Below are 23,486 nucleotides of genomic sequence, written 5' to 3'. Positions count from 1 at the left end.
TTTTTTAAACTAATACTTATTTTTCATTTTTTAGCTGATTTTCAATTTCTTCAATATTTTTTTTTAATCTTAAATTGTCATCGGTCCTTAATAAGTATCTAATTTCGAGTTACTCCGAAGTTTTGAAAGGGGGTCAAAATCATATTCAAAGATTTCGTTACATACTAACATACATACGTCCGAAGCTCATAAAAGCGTATTAATAAGGAAAATGTATTATGTAATGCATAAAAATAAACCTAACCCTCTAAGTCTAATCGTGGCAAGTATAATTTTATTGCCCTTTTACGTAGGGGAGCTTATGGCCCACCTGCTGGTGAGTAGTGGCTACCGTCGCTAATGGACATCAGCAAGTGGACAGTAGCACAGCCGCTGCCCACCGCTATGTTTGTTACAAAAGTATTATTCGTAGATTAATTCATTTCATTAATGCACTATTTATGTGAGAAAAAGGGAGTGGCTATTGAAAACGCCTGTTAATAATTTTCATAAATAATCAAGGACTCTACTGCTCTATTAATAATGTTTGAAAACATTTATGAGTGTTTTGGAAATGTATTATACTGAAATTTGTTTTCTAATTATTGCATGATCACTGGTTGTTTAGTAGTAGGTGGTGCGTGGGTGGCGGTTACGTTATGATGTCTATTGGGTCCTTTAACTACTTCTCAGGTAAGCCGTGAGCTTTGTCTGCCTGACCCCGGCAATGAAAAAGGGAACCAACAACTCCTTCTCCTGTGATTTGGGCCGTGTTAAATTTATTTATATGAAGAGGTGAAGTAGTCATCCCATAAATAATACCAAATTTTGGCATAAAATAAAACCGCCTTCAACAGATTATAATGTGAATATCAATAATGTAATCGAAGTTGAATATACATTATTGAGGATAATTCAAAAGTTATTGTTCAGATCTTAATAAAATTTAATTAGGACTACATCAAAAGCACTAACTATCAAATAAATAAAAAGAATCATCAAAATCGGTTCACTTATAAAAAAGTTCTGAAGTTACACACGCACAGATAAAAATACTGTCGAATTGAGAAAATCCTGCATTTTTAGAGTCCATTTTAAAAAAATCATCTCTTGGTTGTCGGACATAGGCATGACAAAGCGAGAACAAGTAGTATCGAATATCGGGCATCCATAAATCCAATTAAAATCACCGCATGTTCGTCGGCAACTGCAAAGAGTATAATTCCATATTAACATCTAGTGCTTCGTTTTTAGACATCAATTCGCCAAACAAATGAACGTGCGTTTCTCGCGGCTCATACCGAAGTTGAATGAGTGTTTGATGAGCGTTCACTCGGCGTGGACTGTAGAGGTGCGGCAGATGTCGAGCTGTGAAGACGTAGGGAGGCGCGGGCCAGCGCGCCCGAACTCGCCGCGGTCTCCTTATCGCTATCACCTTATCAACCCTTATCACAGGCCCATCGCGAAACCGATCGCGCAGCACTCGTTTCACACACGTGCGAACATTTCGGAGCGGATGTGAATTTACTGAGTTTTGATCATGTACGATTATACGTTGTGTAAATTGTTAGTGTTTTCAGTTATTATAATATACACGTGCGGTCAAGGTGAGTGGGTCCTCGATAAATTTTCGTTGTGTTTACTCTGAAAACGACTTGATAATAGATAACGAGCGGTCGCGCGTTGTTCTTATAAGAAATTGTATGGAGCAACATTTTTTTTAAAACTTGCATCAAATATTCTAATTTTTAGTAAAAATGTTCATAATGAATCTTTCGAAGTTTTGTGAAAATTTTGTACCAGTAAAAATTATGCCATTGTGTTTTCACAAAAATCAGTGATTCACGAATTCGAATAACACAAGCAAAAATAACCTTATCTGTTCATAAAAGTAAATGTAACTTCAAAAGAACAGATAATGCAGTCAGTTCAAACAGAAATAACCGAATAGACGCTGAACCCACCTGTTACGGGCATTACTTTTCCGAAATAGAATATATCTACACGATATATGCCTGACAGATTTATTTATACATTTCAATGGGAAATTCTTTCTATAACATCGAGTTTTCTAATTAACATATTATGCGACGTGAGGTATATTGTACAACGATTACTAGAATATCCAGCTAAATATATATTACCTTATGAGACCCGTAGAGGACTGAATTATGAGTCATCGCTGTTATTACTCAACAAAATATATGTACTTATGATAAAGAAGAGGTTGCGGCAGTAGTACTCATGCCATTCTAGGCTTTTGGTAAGTAGTAAAGTGGAATGGAATAGTAAAATAAGGTGAAAATTGACTTTTGATTACGTCATAATTCTGGTCTAGTATTTAGGTCGGTTAGGTAAATTTTCTACTACGGTACAAGATCGGTCCTAGAGTCAGTAACTTTGTTATTTGAAGTCCAGGAGTGCTTATTATTGTCCCTTTTTTCCTAACTATGCTGATAGCCTTGAGAGACTATTTAAGCTTCGCCTTGACGTGTTGGTGAGCTCACGGGGCTCAAACCGGAGTGTTGCTAACACTGGCCCTAGCAAGAGCAGTGCTTGGCAGAATCTACCATCGGATCAGAAACGCAACCCACTGAGAAGATCAGGCGAGAAACTCAGTGGGCTGTGTCTATGGATTAATTTACTCGTCGAGCCCTTCGTCGCAAGCGACGGGTTCGGCGAGGACGGTGACCGGTGCTTGAGGTATCTAAAAGCACCTCATTGTTCAGAATGTTCCTGGTATATTTATATCTATATTCCGGTATAGCACCGGTAAAACTTGTAGCTTGATGTTGTTGAATGTGCATCGTTTTTATTATTGGAGACATGGTTATTTACCGATTAGTGAGTTTTCACTTTTATTGAACGTATAAAGCTACGCTTACTAAGGTCGTCGGTTGAAATTTGACGGTAATCTGATGTTTTTTTGAATGTGGTCGCACTTAAACATTTTATTGTAATATTAATTACTTGTGACTTATAATACTCACCCAAGGAAATTGGTTGAAGTGATTCACTTCGTAGGTGATATCATTTTTTATAAATATATAAAAAGCATTAATATGTAACTTTTGATACGTGTAAACCTTGGAGACATGAGATTGAAATCTCGACTATTAATATTGAAACCGAAACGCTTGACTGTTGCAGCAGAAAGACCCAGAATGATAGTGCCCGCGGGCGTGGTCTCACAACACGTTCTATAATCAACGATAATAATTTAATTTATGTATAATAAAGTACCTATTCAAGAAATTTTGTGTACCGCATATGTCTTGCATTTAATCTTAATCGATGCCCGCCGATGAAAATCGCCCACAGTATATTTGCGTAGAAATCTCAGGTTTGGTTTTTTTTATTGCTTAGATGGGTGGACGAGCTCACAGCCCACCTGGTGTGTGAAGCTCATAGACATCTACAACGTAATGCGCCACCCACCTTGAGATATAAGTTCTAAGGTCTCAGTATAGTTACAACGGCTGCCTCACCCTTCAAACCGAAACGCATTACTGCTTCACGGCAGAAATAGGCGGGTTGGTTGTACCTACCGGTGCGGACTCAAGAGGTCCTACCACCAGTAATGTGCCTGCCTCTACGGAAAAAATTACGCATGATTTTATTTTGCGCTTTAACTTCTTTTTTTGCGAATTCGTAATTTTTTTATGTATTAATAAATAACTAGAGGTCCCGCAGTAGTCGAAATTCGACTATAATTAATTGGAATTGGAAAGTTTGTATACTATTAATGATTGTATTTTATTCTTCTATAATCACAAATTCCGGGCTACACTATAAAAAATATTAATAAAGACAGAAAATATTTAATCTATTCTCAATTTGACCACAGACGTCAAGAACAAAAGTTTGACAATAAATGCATGCGTGTGTGCGTCAAATACATGGTATGTAGTGTGTGTAATGTTTTCTTTACTGATTTAATGTATGTTTAAGCATAATTTAAAAAAAAAGTTAGCATTGTGCACTTCTTCTCTATATTCTCTATAAGTGTGGAAAATTTCATACTCCTCCGTCCGCGTAATTTTCGTAAAAAGGGATACAAAGTTTTTGCTTCACGTATTAATATATAGATTGTGTTAATAATAATTAATAAATATTAAGTACATTATTCGAAATTAAATTTATCGATTCCCTAAAAATAAATTCAAAACATACAAAAGTTACGTAGGTATCAAGCTTTCGTTTCATAATTACAATACAAAAATATATAGTTTCGATACTCACATATTAATATAAAGATATATCTAGAGCGAAACTAGACACACTAACATAATATCATAAAACGTTTTGTCAAAACAATCGTATGCCGATTAATTATTGTATCGGTTCTGTTTGTACGGTTATCGCTGGATCGATTTGCTGTAACGCTGTGTTAGATGAACATTGAGCACGTGCCGGTTATACTCATGCTTAGGGTTGTCACTGCTGATGCATTTGAAAGTATTGTTTAAGCACTTAGGCATAACTAGTGTGATGTTTTGGAGGGAAAAAAATATTAGTTGTTGCTATATCTGTACGATAAGGTTACTCTCTCTCTCTCTTCCCAGCTATTTATCCCACATGGTGGTGGGGTCAGCTTTCCTGACTTTACTCCTCCACTTCGCTCTGTCTTCGACATTCTCGTCAGCAACATTGCATTCTCTCTTGTCCTTCAGCACTACGTCCCTCCACCTTGTCTTGGGTCTGCCTCTAGGTCTCCGACCGGGGAGGTCGAGCAGTAGCGCCAAATTTCCGACGTAGTCAGGTGGCTTCCTTTTCACGTGACCATACCATCTCAGCCTACTCTCCTGCATCTTGTCGGCGATGTCCCGTACACCTAGACTTCCACGCACGTACTCGTTGCGGATTTTATCGAGCCTAGTCACGCCGCACATCCACCTCAGCATTTTCATTTCAGCAACTTGAATGGTATGTACGTTCCTTTTGGTTGCTGCCCATGTTTCGCTGCCATACATAAGAACAGGCCTACGATACGGTTATATGTACGATAAGGTTACGTGTGAACTTTTAAAAGCAAGTAGTAGCAACCAAGAAGTTTATAAACTAATAGTTTATTTATTAAATAGTACAAAAGGATTACAAAAAATCGGCAAAGTGTAAAATAGTAAATTGTTTTCATGTAAAAATTCCGCTATTCTTGGTATTCCCTTTTGTGTGCAATATCCGCTTGATGATTTCAATTTTGATCATAAACTACCTATATGAGATATCAACATCTCTGATAATTGAAATGTTGATGTATAATCGAAAAGCTTATGACATTCGTTATATTGGATTTATCAGACATTTACCGATATGATTTATGTACTGCATTATATTAACGATGCACAAACATTGCAACCCTATTTCAAACTCTATTTGTAGTGAGATTATAAGTAAGAGTGCCCGTAATCTCACATACGCCCACATAATTTGTGTCAACACGGTATTAACTCTACGCTTCCTATTGAAACTGTTTTGGTGGTCCATTTTCGTATACACGTATGGCTGGCTTTTGATGTAATCGTGAGGCAGTACATGTACTCAGACGTTTGCATCCAAACAACCGAATTCGGTTTCCATTTATAAATTGAATCGTGCGTGTTTTCATTTTGTGTTTTTTACTATCACAAGCAATTTGATTAGGTTTTGTTGGTCATATACATAATTTTATTTTTTCTTATTATAACAATAAAAAAAATGATTTAATTTGTATCTTTGTATACAAATATACCATTGCAACCACACTCTACGTACATATGATTAAAAAAAAGCAATAAATGGTAAAAGCGGTCGGTATGGTATTGTGTACTTACTTCACAATTGGACAATTAGTGGAATAAATTCGACACAATAAAAGTAAATAAAAGTTCGATAAGAGTACACTTATATTCTATTCCAATTACGAAGTCCTATGAGACAGATATTATTATTATGGTATTGTGTGTGAATTAATTGTATAATGATTTAGATTGATTGTGTATTTTTTAAATGATATTTTCGACCATGAAGAAAAAATGATTATTATTTCAAATTATGCGAAACGTGAAGAGTTACGTTCTAAATAGTGTCAAAAGGGACTTCGCAATTGGAATAGAGTTTATGTTTCCAAATCATTTGTTGTTTATTTGTTTCAAGTTTTAATAGAATTCCAATACTAAATTCGATGTGTCCATAGTTTGTAGTAGGTTTTTTTTTTATTGCTTATATGAGTGGACGTGCTCACAGCCCACCTGGTGTTAAGTGGTTACTGGAGCCCATAGACATCCACAACGTAAATGCGCCACCCACCTTGAGATATAAGTTTTAAGGTCTCAAGTATAGTTACAACGGCTGCCCCACCCTTTAAGCCGAAACGCATTAGTGCTTCACGGCAGAAATAGGCAGAGTGGTGGTACCCACCCGCACGGACTCACAAGAGGCCCTACCACCAGTGACAGTTGTGTTTAGAAAAACTTTTCGTTTATACAAATGATTTCGATGCCCGAATTAAAATTAGTCTATATGAAAAATCTAAATGTGAATTTCTTCCGTTCCCAAAACTACCCGATCATCAGCCCAAGGTTTCATGCAATGCAAATAAAATATAATAATTATCTACGCTATTAGATATTGCATTTGTGCAATTTCCGAAAAAAAAACAGTCGGTTGACCCGTCTATCAAGCGAATGCGTCCGCTTAGTCGAAGATCATATCTTTTTATTTTTCTTATTAGAATTCCCATAGTATATTATAAAACTAGCGGAAACTATTGAGAGAAATAATAAAAAATGCGCTATTTAAAATAAAACTTTTATGAGAGCGAAAATGTCACAGATGATATCATAATATGTATATAAATCTTATGCTGAATCCTAAAAAAACAAAACACGATCATTGACCCTATTTCGTGCAAGCACCTGCCATTGTTAATTAATTCACCTCATTTTGTATTCACGGATTGACAAATTAGGTAGGAGCCTTTTTGACTATGAGCTGTATGACATAACCAAACAAAGATTAATAATTCCCGTTATACATTGAATATTTATTTATTAATGTGCACGTATCGGATGCAGGAAAATTATAAAGTGGAAATAGTCGCACTATTATACTCGTAGAGTAACCAATTTAATAAATTGTAAACTGATTTTGTACTTAGTCTGGCCATAAATACTGTTACATTTAAAAATAAACAAAATATTACATTTGAATTTGGAATCTGTCATTTTTATATGATTGCTCATTGAGTTTTCTCATTTTGGCGCCAATACATTGTACAATATTTTGCGATATTAAAATGGAGTGGGGTGATAAAGAGAACCGAATCGCTGTGATTGCATTACACAAAGTAGGTATGGAGCCAAATGCATTTTTTAACTCTCCATACGCTTGGTATTAGTAAAATCTTTGTGTACCGGGCTATTAATAGGTGCAATGAGACCTCCTCTGTTTGTGACAGAAAAAGATCTGGCCGTCCACGTAGTGTTCGTACGAAAAATGTGGTCAAAGCAGTAAGGGAAAGAATTCGAAGAAATCCTGTCCGAAAGCAAAAGATTTTATTTCGGGAGATGAAGATAGCACCTAGAACCATGTCGCGTATTTTAAAAGATGACTTAGGACTTGCAGCCTATAAGAGACGTACTGGTCATTTCTTAACTGATAATTTAAAAGAGAATAGGGTGGTAAAATCGAAACAACTACTGAAGCGGTACGCAAAGGGAGGTCATAGAAATTTTTTGTTTACGGATGAGATTTTTTTTACAATTGAGCAAAATTTTAACAAACAAAATGACCGTATTTATGCTCAAAACTCTAAGGAAGCTTCCCAATTAGTCGACAGAGTGCAACGTGGGCACTATCCGACTTCAGTGATGGTTTGGTGGGGTATTAGCTATGAAGGAGTGACTGAGCCATACTTTTGTGAAAAAGGTATCAAAACATCGGCACAAGTATATCAAGATACCATTCTTGAGAAGCAGTGAAGCCCCTTAACAACACCATGTTCAATAATCAAGAATGGTCCTTCCAGCAAGACTCGGCGCCAGGTTATAAAGCTCGGTCTACGCAGTCTTGGTTGGAAACGAACGTTTCGGACTTCACCAGAGTTGAAGACTGGCCGTCGTCTAGTCCCGATCTTAATCCGCTGGATTATGATTTATGGTCAGTTTTAGAGAGTACGGCTTGCTCTAAACGCCATTATAATTTGGAGTCCCTAAAACAACCTGTACGATTGGCAGTGATAAATTTTCTCATGGAAAGAGTGCGTGCTTCTATTGATAACTGGCCTCAACGTTTAAATGACTGTATTGCAGCCAATGGAGACCACTTCGAATAAGCTTTTTATACTTTAAATTGTTTTATATTTATGTAGTACTAACACACTGTAAAAGTAATAAATGTTATTTGCAATAGCCTTTTTTTTTCCTTTGACTCAGTATTTATGGCAAAACTAGGTATTTACCAGGTCCTAATTTATGTCTTATTGTTAGAGGTATGGAAATCATATGAGCAATCTCATTAGATTTAAATAATATTATATTTCTTATTTTGCATTTCATATCAAAATTACAATTAATATGCATTTTTTTGTGTATTTTTGAATTCAATTAAACTGTTTTATTTCGGCCAATGTAGTGTCATGTACCTAACCAAACAGGTTTGCATCATTTTATAACAAATAGAAAAAAAACTAAATAAATGATTATTCCATTTTGTATCTTACAAAAAAGTCCGCATTGTTGACAAATTTATGAAGAAAATTAGAAATTTTAAAACATATTATTTGTACTCTCTATCTATAAATGAATTGCTGTTCGTTAGTCTCGTAAAACTCGAAACGGCTAATTTTGGTCTTGAATTATTCGTGGAAGTCCAGAGAAGGTTTAAAAGGTGAATAAATATGAAAATGCTCGGAATTATATAAAAATAACAATTTTGTTTTTCCTTCAATGTGTCCCCCGTCGGACGGATTCTTTTTGTTTTAAGTTTATTTTACACATAAGTTTAGGTCTTTTATTTATCTATTGAGACAAAACGAAGTCTGCCGAGTCAGCTAGTAGTTAATACATTATTTTTTGTTAATCCAGTTCAAGAAAAACTGCTCAACAAGCTAGTGTGCATCGAGCATGAAGAGTGCGGTGCGTGTTTGTCGGCTGCTTCGCACTGTCGATGGTGTGCAGACCCTTACTTCAGTCACGCTGCTCCCAGGTGCAACGACGACGAAAGGTTTGACGTTTTGGATTGTTTAAAAAAAGCGCGGCAACGTGTTCCGGTGTTCTAACTCCGCAAGCACCAATAACTCGAATGACAAACGTATCTGACACATTATGTTCACGAATGACCTACATACACGATGACGGAATAAGATCGTCTAGTAAAAATTGGACCCAAAAAATTGAATTAATTAATTATAATTTACGTAACTACGTGGTGATAGGGTTTGTTGTGAGCCCGCACGGAACAATCGTTAATGTAGTTGAGATTTAGACCTCAGTAGGCTTATTGCGAGTTTTTTAACGTTCTCGATAGCGTAAAAGTTAACTCAAATTTGTATGCAGTTGGAACAGCGCCCGTAGCGGCAAACGTAGAACGTTCCATCTCCATACAAATTTAAGTTAAAAGAAAATCGAACATTTAAAGGTTGATGTCAAATGTTGTAATTTACGCTTGTTCCGTGGCTATATCGTTTTGTGTTGTATCTATAATATAAATAACTTATTTTATGGATAGAAAATGACCGAATATAAAAGCATCCAGTCCCAGAATTCTATTGTTCTATGACTTTTTAAGTTGTTTAGCTTCGTGTGCATTTAGCGATATTCTAAATTGGCGATAACTTTGTTAGTATAATTAATTAAATAAATAAACCGGTTCCGACCGATTTTTTAATCCTTTTTTATTTAATAGAATGATTAAAACACTGTTTTATTGTGGCATTATAACAGAAAATTGTTAATAGGGTTTTAGTTGTGAATATTCAGGAATAAGCATTCATAAGGTCACATCGCTCGCAAATCCTATTTATACCTAGCTAATTTGTTGAATTGGCATTCATTAAAAAACATGTTTAATTATATATATTTTTAGAAAATGTAGACCGCTTTAAGAAAATAATTTTAATATTTTTCTAAACATTCAGTGTTTTTATGTAATTTTAATAATTAATATAAAATGTCATCGCTTTTCAAGATGGTGACATTATTAGTAGCACAGCGAAGGTGGAATAGTTTTCGACCCTTAACATGTTACTCCTTTTATCAAAGCCAGCCGTTCATTTAACAAATTATTTTAATTTTTTCTACGAATCAAGCAGGTACATCATCTCTAAAAGTCAATTGTTCTACACTCATTGATACACAAGTCTTAAAAAGAGTGATTACCTTCATACTTTGAGTTGAAACTATGAAAGTGTTTTGAGGATAACGAAAAAATCATAACAAAACTGACATTTGTGTTGTACACAGAGTATATAAAAATATAGAGTTAAAGTATCTGCTTGAATAAAGCCGATGATGACGTAATTACGAGACAAACAAAGGTTAAAGGTTGGTTAAATATATTAGTTATTAAAGATATGTTTTTTGTAATCAGCTAGCCTATTTCTCGAAATGTAATTTGTAATAAAAAAAATACTCAATGCCCATTGTGAATGACGCTGATTAACGTACCACAAGTTTTATTTTCAAAGTACATTGATCTTCATGGTTTCTTGTTCGTGGTGTGTTAGTGAATTTGTTTTTGTCGCGTATTAATCTTGCTCATACTTATAAGTTATGGTAAAATCCGATCTCTGTCCTGATTAATGATTAGTTTGATAATTACCTTCACATCAATTGAGAAAACTGTAAACATAGTGGAAAGCATACGCGAACCTGCTTACTATCTTTGGACTTGTAAAATACATTAAATCTGTCTAAATTTATTTTATCATTTGTTTTTGGGAATCTCTATAAGTTAGATATTTGATGTACTGTGTGTATCTTACTAACTTATGTAATTTTTTTTATACAAAACCGATAAAAACAATCGTATTTTTCTATGTTTTTGAGTAATAAAAGCTCAACGAACTTTGAACGAATGCTGTCAATTAAAAGATCACAAACGAATTCAATTGTCTTCCAGACTTACGTAAAGATTATTCAATCTCTATAATTTTCCGTCGCCCGCTCTGTTATTTGGAAGAGCGACACCCAATTAGAAAAGAAACCCGTCGTTATCATAATAATAGAACAAGCATACAATTTGTACAGTAATAGCTGCAAGGTAAACTAAGTACAAAGTTGTATTCTTGTAAACCTTTGATGCACATTCTTCGATGCGGTTCCCACGTTCGCTGACCGAGATGAGTTCGGATGTGGCTCACTAATCAAGAGATCGCCGTTTGATTGATTATTGATTGTGGCCGCGTCGGTCCACGTCGGGTGAATGCTTTTCAATAGGCTTACTCCAACGAAGACGTGCCGAGTTCGGTAATTTCGACATCGCAATAGAATAATGTAATTTCTGTGCTTGTTTTATTTTCTGACAGCTATGTGGACAATCTGATTTACAACGACTTGGGAGGTAATGTAGGGGCCTGAGAATCAAGGAATTTTATGAATGATAATTGTTTTAAATAGGTTTGTTTTAATTTTCATGACATGTTCTTCTTCAAACGAGGCTTGCGGGGAGTACTTTATGGCATGCAGCGGCTTGGCTCTGCCCCTGGCATTGCTGACGTCCATGAGCGACGGTGACCACTCACCATCAGGTGGGCCGTATTCTCGTCTGCCCACAATAGCAATAAAAAAATTAAAAATAATATTTACAATTTATTTTTACAAACGATTTTTGGGCCTTCTTTCCTCTTTCTCTTGACTTTTGGGATTTAAAGTAAGCCCTTCGTACATTTTCCTGAACAATCTACATTGCTTTGTCATTTTTTTAAACTCTAATGTTTAGATCTTTTTTAATGTCCTCTCTAGGTTACAGCGGGTCGATTTTATTATTTATTACCATAATTTGTTTTCATCACCGCTACGAGTATTCTTCGTTGTGTTGGATATATGAACAGTGATTAATTAGTTTGTCTTCAGCTTTCGCAATTTATAATGCTTCTTGGATGTACTCGTCGCAAATTCTATTTTGTAGCCACTCGGTTTAATATATTATTATTTATTATATTATTATTTATATAAAAAGGTGCGAAAATGAAAATGGCTTCATTAAATTGCATATACTTCAAAAAAACGCTGCTCTTTATTTATTTTTATCTATCGGAAGCTTGTAATTGTATTTCATTGGTACTGAAATCTTAATGCTTTGAACTTTTAGTGATTTTAGTAATTGAGATTAAAATTCTTAGCTTTTCTCTACAGTTTGGTGTCTACGGGATGCAGTCAAGCTATGATACAACGACCAGAGAAACCTATATGGGTTGTGGCCGAGAATAGTTCCTTACAAGACATGCAACCGGACAGTGAAGAGTCCGTAGTACAGATCCAGCCTCAAAGGATCAAATTATCGTTGAAACCACGTACGTGTTTATGTGTTTTTTTTTAATTTAATATTTTCCTATATAAATCTATTATCTCATTAATTGGAATTCTGAACTGCGCGTGCAACTGAATGATGAACTTTAGATGTGGATTTCATCCACTTCTGATTGTAATATCATTGTCAAATTTGGTAACTTTATTCATGATAACATGATAACAACACAATAATATTGTATGGTCGTTATGGCCCGATTATGAACTTGGAATTGAATAACAGAACTGCTCTTCTACAAATAAACTCATCGAGATAGAGCCGTGGTCGGGGAACTGGGGTAAATTACCCCAAATGGGGTAAAATGAAATTTTGGGGGGTAAAAATGAAACTTTTGTGAGTAAAAAGTATATATTGAAGCGAAACTTCTTTAAAATCGTTGTGATTTCAAACTCGATGAAACGAAATGAAACGAAACGAAAAAATAATTTTTTTTTTTCAAAATTATCGTGGTGGCTATAATATGGAAGATGCTAAAAAGAAGCGATTTGGTTTTTTTTTTGTTTTTCGCCATAATATCAACTTACACAAAATTATTTTGGGGTAATAATTAAAAAAGTTCCCCGACCGCTGAGATAGAGCCTATTCAATTTATGTTAACGAGTCCATTTGCAATGCGCATTATTTACTTTGAAACAATGTTTTTTTTTTTAAATTATAATTATATAATTATAAAGTCTGTATTAAGCTTATAAATATATGTTAGGATTGTAGATAATCAAGAATTCATAAAGTTCCAGTCCAAATCCGCGTGGCTCAGAGTTACCAAACTTGATTTTAATTTATCTTCTTTGGTACCAATACTTTATTGGTACTGTGAGTATTTACAAATTATGTACTTAAGAAAATACGCACTATTATCTTTAGATAGTTTTGAAATTATTATTCAACTTTCAGGTGAAACAAAAAAAATTAAGTTCGTATACCGGCCAGCGAAGAATTACCCTCTAGATCTCTACTACCTGATGGACTTGACCTGGTCAATGAAGGACGACAAGGAAACACTGGTTTCCTTAAGGGATGACTTGCCTATTCTGTTAAAGAATTTAACTGACAATTTTAGGTACGTATTTTGTGACTCTGGATGCTTCAAAAGAAATTTGTATAGACAGTTTAAATAGGTTATAAAATAATAATCAACAAATATTGGTTTGAAGAATCAATTTCACTAGTAGTCCTACGCGAACAATAAAAACGATAACTATTCCAAGACTCGCAATTGATAAATCGAATTATGAATTAAATTGTAAAATTGTGCATCACATCTTCGTACCGACAGATAAATGTTGTAATTAGTCAAAAACAAACCACGTTTTGTTCAAATAGGTAATTATTTGTATTATTTAGGCTCGGTTTTGGTAGTTTTGCTGATAAACCAATCATGCCATTCATCAACGTGGATGATAGAAGAAAATCAAACCCATGTGCTGTTGAGGAAGAAGCTTGCGAGGCAACATACAGCTACAAACACCATTTATCTCTTACTAATGAGGTGAATAAATTCAATCAACTCTAATTTCTTTTTTTTTTTTTCTACCTTTGCTGATAGCCTTGAGAGGCTATTTCAGCTTCACCCTAACGTTTGTAGGTGAGCTCATGGGGCTCAAACCGGAGAGATGCTAACACTGACCCTAGCAAAAGCAGTGCTTCGTAGAATCTACCACCGGATCAGAAACGCGACCCACTGAGAAGATCCGGCGAGAAACTCAGTGGGCTGTGTCTGTGGGTTAATTCGCTCGTCGAGCCCTTCGTCGCAAGCGACGGGTTCGACGAAGACTGTGAACGATGCTTGTGGTGCCTAAAAGCACCATTAATGGAAAAGTTTGATGTTGAATTAATGAGAATATTTTATGAGCGAAAATTCTGTATATAAAACTGCAGTACCTTTGAGAACGTAATGTGAATTATCGTTTTTTTAATTGTTGTCTTCAAATTTAAATCATTTGGATCATTTGAATAATCTACTGTGATTTGTCACAGTCGCCAGAAAACATCGGAAATTCCGCTTCCTGCCGTATTGTTGTTAATCACAATCTCATAGATCGACAGTCGTAAGTTATTTGAATGATTAATTATGCATATTTTTAGGTAAGCGATTTTATCAAGAAAGTAAACACGAGTTCAGTGACTGCAAATCTGGATAACGCCGAGGCCCAATTAGATGCCCTCATGCAGGTCTTGACTTGCGGCGAGAAGATCGGATGGTCGACGAAAAGCAGAAAGATCGTAATTCTCTCTTCAGATGGACTGTTGCATATTGCTGGCGACGGAAGGATAGGTTGGAACAACAAATTATTCATCTTATTACTTAATTATTATACGTATCTCCGCTTAAATAACACCATAACTAATCTACATGTGATTTTTATACATTTCCAGGGGGAGCAGCATTAAAGAACGATGAAAATTGCCATCTGGATGACAACGGCTACTATAACAAGGCGGACACCTACGATTATCCATCTATTGCTCAAATCTTTAGATTACTTGATAAGTATAAGGTTAGTTTAACACAATTAAATTGTCTTTTTACGCAGTATGCTATGATCCACTCTGTAAACTTTATTGTGTACTCAGCTTAATCAGTTTGGTTAACTATTTTCTTTTTAGGTTAACGTTATATTTGCTGTAACCGAAAGTGTTAAGGATCATTACGATAGTCTACACGAACTTTTAAAAGATTTCACGTACGTAGCTAAATTGGAAAGTGACAGTTCCAACATTCTAAAGCTCGTCAAAACGGGATACGAAGACATCGTCAGCGTTGTCGATTTTGAGGACAATGCAAGCTCGGGCCCGGCTAAGGTTCGGTACTTCTCTGATTGTGGAGTGAAAGGAGGGTCGCTTGTCGAGACGACGCGATGTACCGGAGTCGAATACGGCATGACCCTCAATTACGAGGCGCACATCACTCTCGATGCTTGTTCGGAATTTAAAACTGTAAGTAATTAAATTCGGAGTTTAAAACTGTAAGTAATTAAATTCCGAAAGTGGCTAATTACGAAGGGAAAACGAAGGTTAATTCCATAGTTTTTGTTCGCAGTCGAGTCAGACGATTCGCATTTCCGAAAGTCAACTTGGACAGGACTCGCTCACTCTCGATGTGGAATTACAATGTGGATGCAAATGCGAAGGCGATTCGCAGAAAGATCTGTCCCTGACGTGCCCAGTCAATTCTCACCTCGTGTGCGGTGTTTGTCAGTGTAATAAAGGCTGGTACGTATTACGTAGATACGACGACTATTAAACTTACAAGATAGTAACTTCTGTTTATACTAAGCTAGCGGCCCGCTCCGGATCCGCTCGGGATTCAACAAAAATTTTAAAGATGTTTCGAACGTTGTTTTATTTTTTAAAATAAAAGAACACTCATTGCGACATAACTATAATAGTTTGACATATGCTCTCGCGACACTTTTTGTAAATAATGTGTTCTACAAAGTTGTAGTACATAATTTTATTCTTTCATCTATAGCTTTCGCAGGGCACGCGATGTAAAGAATAGTTTATGCAATTTATTTACACCTTGGGTTACATTATTGGACTTTTAGTGAAGATCGCTTATTTTTTCAAAAAAGATTATCCAGTGAAAGAAAAACAAGCTTCCAAACAGTTAAAGAATTTTTCAAATCGGTTCAGTAGTTTCGGAGCCTATTCAATACAAATAAACAAACAAATCTTCCTCTTTATAATATTAGTATAGATTAGTATAGACATTGACTAACTTTCTTTTGGAAAGTAAATATTGTAAACCATCAGCATTGTGGTTTTTTTTAAATCTGACATTTCATTCGCAAGAGGTTTTATAGTTATTACAGAAAATATAATCGAATTTGGATACTGTTTTAAGTCTATTAATATGAATTTTATGTTTTAGGTCCGGACCAGACTGTGACTGTTCAATAAGCGACGAGGAAGCATCTGCGGAACTAATGGCTCAATGTCGAGAGCCGAACTCGACGCGGACTCTCGCCTGTTCCGGCGCCGGAGACTGCATCTGCGGGAGGTGCGACTGCGACCGTGGCTACAACGGAAAATATTGCCAGTGCAAGTCGTGTGAAACTAGTCCGTTAGTAACGAAACGCTTTCTTATTATTTTTTGGAACATTGCGACTCTTTGTTATTTTTTTTGAAACTTTAAGCCGGCTTTTGACTATGGGATGTAATATATATCACATTTTGAGCTAGATATTACATCCCGCGATTGCTGTTCCACTGTTGGCACTGTAAGATATATAAAATTCAACACAGTCATGTCCTCATGTCATCAGTCAGTCAGTCTGCAGACGAACGTCACCATTTAAACTGTGGACGAGGCAGGAGGAGGTGCGGTGAAATATACTTCTTCAAAATATCTTTTATTTGCTCGAAAAAAATATTTATAGTTTGGGATGTAATATATATTATAGCTGTGTGAACGGTCTCGTACAAAGTGCATGACGAGCAGTAAAATATTATATCTCAAGATATTTGTTATACTAGCCGTACTCGTCCGCTACACTGGGCATTTAAAATTAACATTATTATTTATTGTCATTATTATTAGGGAGTCCAACACTCATATAGGTAAGTATTAGCCTATCCATTAAGTACATGTATTTTCTACATGGATACCAAGTTTCAAGTCAATCGGATGCATGGTTCAGTAGTTATAACGGAACATCCGTAAAAACCACTGTAGATTTATATATTAGAATAGATTATATATTATATTATATACCATAGTCAAAAGCCGGCTTTACTGTCACATACCTAGAGTGGGGCCTATTGAATTACGTAAAGCTATCTAGCTCGTTTTTAAAAGAAGTACTTTATATAAATATTTTTACTGCCGCAGTACGTAATTAAGACCACCTTGTATCGAGTGATTACTCGAACACATAAACAATACAATCTCAAAGCCGCTATTTAGTTTGAGATCTTAGTCTTAACTTCGATACCCTTAAATTAATTATAATGTCTTCATAAAACTAGTTAATATAGTTATCACTTATATTTAGTTGAATCTGAAACCTGTTGTTTTGCTCTCTTAATTACATAAAGCCAATATAACGTAGACATCACCTAAACTTTTGGTACGGTACATATAAATATCTCTCGTTTTCCACGTAGTCTTATTTTCAGGTTGACATTTATAGAAACGATGACAACGAATATTTTTGGAAACTTACAATTAGTGAAGGAATGAACTATTTCCGTTGCAACCATTTTAGTCTGTAGCCAGAGTTTATTGACCTTAAATGAAGACATCGGAAAATATATTGCGTTCCGTTAGTTTATTAATGAAGATTATAAGAATGCGGAAACGCAAACATAAAATTTTGTAGCAGAATTATAATAATCATGAAGATTTAGTTTGAAGCATTTTGTTTATCTTGTAATAACACCAACTGCTATTTTAGGTTTTATTGAGCGTTACTGGATAGGTTTGTTTCGGAACTGTTTATTTTGTTTATAATTTCGGTCACAGAGACACATTACTGTACTACTTAAATTAAAACAAACATATACTTTCCTTAACTGCATATATAACGCATCCTGAAATAAACTGCAGGTGCGTGATGTTCGTTTTCGATGGTCGACATTTTTTCTTTAATGTTCAGTAAATATAATATATCTTTATGTTCATCGTCAAGATAGACGTATCTACATATCTATAGAGCCAACCCACAGAGTTTCTCGCCGGATGTTCTCAACGGTTCGCCGTTCCAATTCGGTGGTAAATTCAGCAAAACACTGCTCTTGCTAGATCTAGTATTAAGTTCAGTATCAAGCTGAACCCGTAAGCTCACCTACCCGTCCGCGCGTAGCTGGAATAATCATGTAGGCTACCAACGATTCGCTGGGGAAATAAATATGAACGCACCAAAAAATTTAAATTATACTTTCTGAAATTCCTAAATTGTTTTTTTTTATTACTTAGATCGGTGGACGAACTCAAGGCCCACCTGGTGTTAATTGTTTACCGGAACCCATAGACATCTACAACGTAAATGCCGCCACCCACCTTGAGAAATGAGTTCTAGGTCTCAATATAGTTACAACGGCTGCCTCACCCTTCAAATCGAAACGCATCACTGCTTCACGGCAGAAATAGGCGGAGTGGTGGTACCTACCCGTGCGGACTCACAAGAGGTCCTACCACCAGTATAATATTTAGCTAGCTTCTTTAGAAACGTTTTAATATTATATTAACATGACTCGCACTAATAGGGAATCAACAATAAAGTAATCATTTCCTATAATATTAATGTATTTTAAATAATACAATTGTCTTGTATTCTTTCAGAGAAAACGGTATCGAATGTGGCGGTGTGGGTCGCGGCGTGTGTGTTTGTGGACAATGTGCGTGTGTCGACGGCTGGGGCGGACCTTCCTGTGACTGCACCACCGTATTGGATTCGTGTATTGCACCGGGAGACGAAAAACTTTGTTCCGGACATGGAGACTGTGTTTGTGGTAAATTAAGATCTAATTTGCCACGTACCATTTGTCACCATCAGTTGGACCGTATTCCTGTCGTCTGCCTGCAAAGGCAATAAAAAAAATAGCACAATTTTATTCTCAGATGATGTTTACGCCATACGTTGTTCAGTACAATTAGTGACAGGAAAGGTCAATTGTGGAGATGATACCGTTACTATGGATATGTTAAGAGAATATAGTGCAGAAATGAATTGGCCAGGATCGCGTATGTATAACTCTGGTGACGTAGCTATCATAGAACACAAGATATTTGACAGATGCCTGAATCTCGCTAACGACATATTCAAAGATACGCTCGCGTATATACAAGTTCCGAACAACAAACAACATTCGGGCCTTCAGTGTACTGAACAATTTCACCCACTCGTTGGAAGATCTTCCCTATATTATATTACTTGTTGTAGTTGATACTACCTGATTTTTTAGCATCTTTCATATTATAGCCCCCATGATAATTTTGAAAAGAAAACAATAACTAAAAATGTAATTTAAACATAATCTATTCAATTTATTTCTATGGACTTATTTTTTCGTTTCGTTTCATTTTGTTTCATCGAGTTTGAAATTACAACGATTCTAAAGAAGTTTCACTTCAATATATACTTTTTACTCACAAAAGTTTGAATTTTACCCTCCAAAATTTCATTATACCCTATTTGGGGTAGGAATTTACCTCGGTTCCCCGACCGCTGGCTATAGACAGTTTTTTTTATACGGTAGATAGGGGCTGTGAACTATACGAAAAGGTCAAAACGTAAAAATCTCCAAAAGTGCACATAGCAGATTTTGGTTTGGCAACGACGATATACTTTTATCGTAATAATAAACTTCCTTGACCTCAAAAGACGCTATTTAGTCCGAATTTGTTTCTAAATGAGTCTAGGATTTTTAATGAAAATAGCCTGTCAATGTAGCTATTAATCGTAAGGTATACGAATCCCGATCTGGCTTGGAGTTTTTGTGTTAACTATTAAAATTTCCAGGTCAGTGTCAGTGTTCCGCCTCTGATCAGAGCAGCGGCTCCGTATACTCAGGCACGTTTTGCGAGACATGTGCAACCTGTGAGAATCCGCTATGCGCAAACGCGGAACCCTGCGTTTCTTGTCATCTCAACAGCAGTTGTACGGATATATGTACGATTGGCAGCGTCAACTACACAGTCCATGACAGAATGAGCGAAACTGGTAAGTTTAAGTGTTTATTAAATTACGATTAGACTATTCGCAATTTAATTATACCTATTATGATCTTGTTGCTTTTGTTAGGGCTATCAAATTATTGACCAAAGTACCTATTAGTATGTACAAAAGTTACTGTATTTATTTACGCATTAAATTTTCTATATTAATAAAATAATGAAGATGATAATGATATGATAAGAATGAGACAGAAGAAGAAGTGACCAAGAACGAAAAATAGGGAACTAATTAAAAAAAAAAATTATAGGTTCGGTAGTTTAAACGATACTCGGTTAATTTGTACGGATCTGAATGTTTTTTTTTATTGCTTAGATGGGCGGACGAGCTCACAGCCCACCTGGTATTAAAAGGTTACTGGAGCCCATAGATATCTACGACGTAAATGCCCCACCTGCCTTGTGATATAAGTTCTAAGGTCTCAAGCAAAGTTACAACGGCTGCCCCACCCTTCAAACCGAAACGCATTTCTGCTTCACCGCAGAAATAGGCAGGTGGTACCTATCCGCACGGACTCACAAGAGGTCCTACCACCAGTAATTACGCAACTTATAATTTTGCGGGTTTGATTTTTATTACACGATGCTATTTTCCTTCGCCGTGGAAGTCAACCGTGAACATTTGTTAAGTAGGTATTTCATTAGAAATATTGGTGGGTCCGACAGCGGGATTCGAACACCGGTGCATTGCTACATACGAATGCACCGGGCGTCTTATCCTTTAGGCCACGACGACTTCAACTATTACTAGGGTGACAGTTAAGGAAAGTGGTTGCGTATCTTTCGACCTACTCACCAAAATCTCAGCTATTTTATAATGTATACGTACGCATAGGTGTTGTGTCACTGTATAGCGTTAATTTCACTTTTCTTTAGTTTCGTTTCATTATAAAGTTCCTAATAAAGCTACTAAAAGCGTAATAATAACAGGAAAGCGCCATTATGAAGAGAATCTGGGATAATTGCTATGGTACTTGGTTTGTGGTTAGTTCGAAAGTGAATGTTAACGCTAAAATATATGTAAGAAAAACAGCAAGCGGTTTTTAGTTTAACTATAAAATCCACAGCTTATTTGATGAACTGTGAAATTTAATTTTATGAAACTATACCGGCTTGTGGTTTTTGTTATCTATAATTTGTCCAGGCGTGGCCCGCTTCCTTACTTACTAAGTATAGTCATATTACTATAGATATAGATAATGATATTATAGATAAAATAAAAAGTATGGTTCGAAACCAAATTGGCGAGCATATTATTATATAAATAGAAAAAGAAAGTTAGATACTCATAGAGAAAAGTGTATACGAGAACAATTTAACGTAGGAAAGATAACTGTAGTATACAAAGAAACAAATTTTATTAAACTCTAGTTTTTGTGTTATGTGTGAAATTCATTAAATTAGAACATTTAATTAAATGATGATAAACATTTTAAGCAAAAATGTATGTTTTTGCAATCTTAACTAACTAAATATCTTAACTAAAATTTTATCTTTTTGTTTTTCAGGGTCCGTAAGCGCGGAAGATATCACCTGTATCCTTCGCATAGAGGAGAACTCACTTGAATGCGAATACAAATACACTTACAACGCGGTCAGACAGTCCATAGTCGCCATGGAGATTGCGCTCCGTTCTAAAGACTGCTTCCAGCCGACCAGCGCAAAGATCATGACCAGCGCTTTCGTCATCATAGCCTGCGTGATAGCGGCAGGGCTTCTAATTATCTTAGCCATAAAGAGCGCTCAGATCGTTTCAGACAGGCGAGCATACGCGAAATTCGTTAAAGAAGCACAGGAGAGTCGAAAGAATATGCAAGAACTGAACCCGTTGTATAAATCTCCTATAACAGAGTTTAAGCTGCCGGATTCGTTCCCTAGAGATAAGAATGATTAAGTGCATTACTGAGGGGTTGGCTTATTGATGAAGTTTTTTTTTTATTGCCTAGATGTGTGGACGAGCTCACAGCCCACCTGGTGTTAAGTGGTTACTGGAGCCCATAGACATCTAAAACGTAAATACGCCACACACCTTGAGATATAAGTTCCAAGGTCTCAGTATAGTTACAACGGCTGCCCCACCCTAACTACAATTAACGTAGCTTCGAACATTTATTGAATTTATGAAAGTATTATTGTACTGGTGTTTGTTGCGAGTGATTCTTCTTCCTTTTATGCATGACAATTGGCTTCTTGGAAGGCCGTTGTTACCCGTATTGAGTTTAAAAGAAAATACATACATTAGTATTATTGTACTAGTAGACACATTTTTGTTATATAAACAATGATGTGGAGTGAAGTGAGATGAAGTTAGTTTTAGGACTGTAATCAATTCTGATAAAATTAAATTAAACGAGATGAGATGGAATGAAATAAAGGCTCAGTAAAACTGTAGTTATTTCTCGAGACATCAGTGACTTTTTTGAAAGAGCACGAGAAGTCATGTCCAGCGGCGGTTATTTCATTTTATCACATTTGTGCAATTTCATAAGAGCTGAGCTGTTAACTACCATTATTACATGTTTAGGCCTAAAGAAACACTAAATTAACAAAATAAAATAATTCACACAGCTTCACTCCACACGTTCCCGCTTAAGAGCCCCCTTATATTCACAAAGGTTATCGTTAGGAATTCTTAAAAAGCACAGATTATAAAAACCACAGATAATTCACTTTTTTCCAGTGAAACAGTTTAAGCAAAAAGTAGTCTCTTTAGTTTGAGTATAACAAAATATAGTATTGACGTTAAAATCTACATTCTTAGCTGATGAATAATTTGCTTTTTGTAACTAATCAATTTTATAAGTTTATAAGTTTTACATGATGTAAGTATACTGATACCAAAAAATATAATTAAGTTTTTTTGTTACTTGTGCTATGGTTATTATTTAAATATTTATGGTAACGCAAAGAGAATACAGAGTAATAGGAAATCTAAGTACAAAAGCAATACTTATTTCTATGAAATCTCCTTAGGAGAGCCGTGGCAAGAATAACAATTTGATGAGTGTAGAAGAGTTAAAATTATACTAATGCCAATATATAAACTTATATTTTCATGTATATCAACACGTTTACCAAATATCTATTGAATATTAGATTAAAATCGTATATTAATTCCATGAAAGTGTACAACAGTGATTGCTGTTGAGTGAATTCCTTGCAGTGTTGAATTTACATTCGAGTCACTAGGGCCTAGTGCTAAGGACTGCGAAATTTTCAAGGAAGACAAAATTATTGGTCTGAGGAAAAACAATTCTGCATCATCTAATCGGTTTGAGAGGTATCATCGCAATGAAGACACAAAGTAAGAGAAGAAGAG

General features: G+C 35.5%; 1 protein-coding gene and 1 long non-coding RNA gene across 2 annotated transcripts; one reads left to right on the top strand and one right to left on the bottom strand.

Moving 5' to 3' along the window:
• Nucleotides 1-907: 907 nt before the first annotated feature.
• LOC134201444 (uncharacterized) lies at nucleotides 908-3,020 on the bottom strand. The gene is made up of 3 exons (XR_009976738.1): nucleotides 2,970-3,020; nucleotides 1,281-1,623; nucleotides 908-1,186 (listed from the first exon to the last, which is right to left on the bottom strand). It is a non-coding gene; the product is annotated as an uncharacterized LOC134201444 (long non-coding RNA).
• LOC101744815 (integrin beta-nu) lies at nucleotides 1,506-23,033 on the top strand. Its single transcript, NM_001309600.1, is given in 13 exon segments — nucleotides 1,506-1,586; nucleotides 9,045-9,183; nucleotides 12,315-12,472; nucleotides 13,384-13,549; nucleotides 13,834-13,978; nucleotides 14,575-14,764; nucleotides 14,866-14,987; nucleotides 15,097-15,426; nucleotides 15,530-15,702; nucleotides 16,364-16,555; nucleotides 18,776-18,945; nucleotides 19,956-20,156; nucleotides 21,676-23,033. Coding segments are annotated over 13 exon segments (2,439 nt in total). The 5' UTR covers nucleotides 1,506-1,519; the 3' UTR covers nucleotides 22,062-23,033.
• Nucleotides 23,034-23,486: the final 453 nt, after the last annotated feature.

This window comes from Bombyx mori, chromosome 3 (assembly GCF_030269925.1).
Source record: "Bombyx mori chromosome 3, ASM3026992v2".
NCBI lineage: Eukaryota > Metazoa > Arthropoda > Insecta > Lepidoptera > Bombycidae > Bombyx > Bombyx mori.
This window is presented reverse-complemented; position numbering and strand designations above follow the sequence as displayed.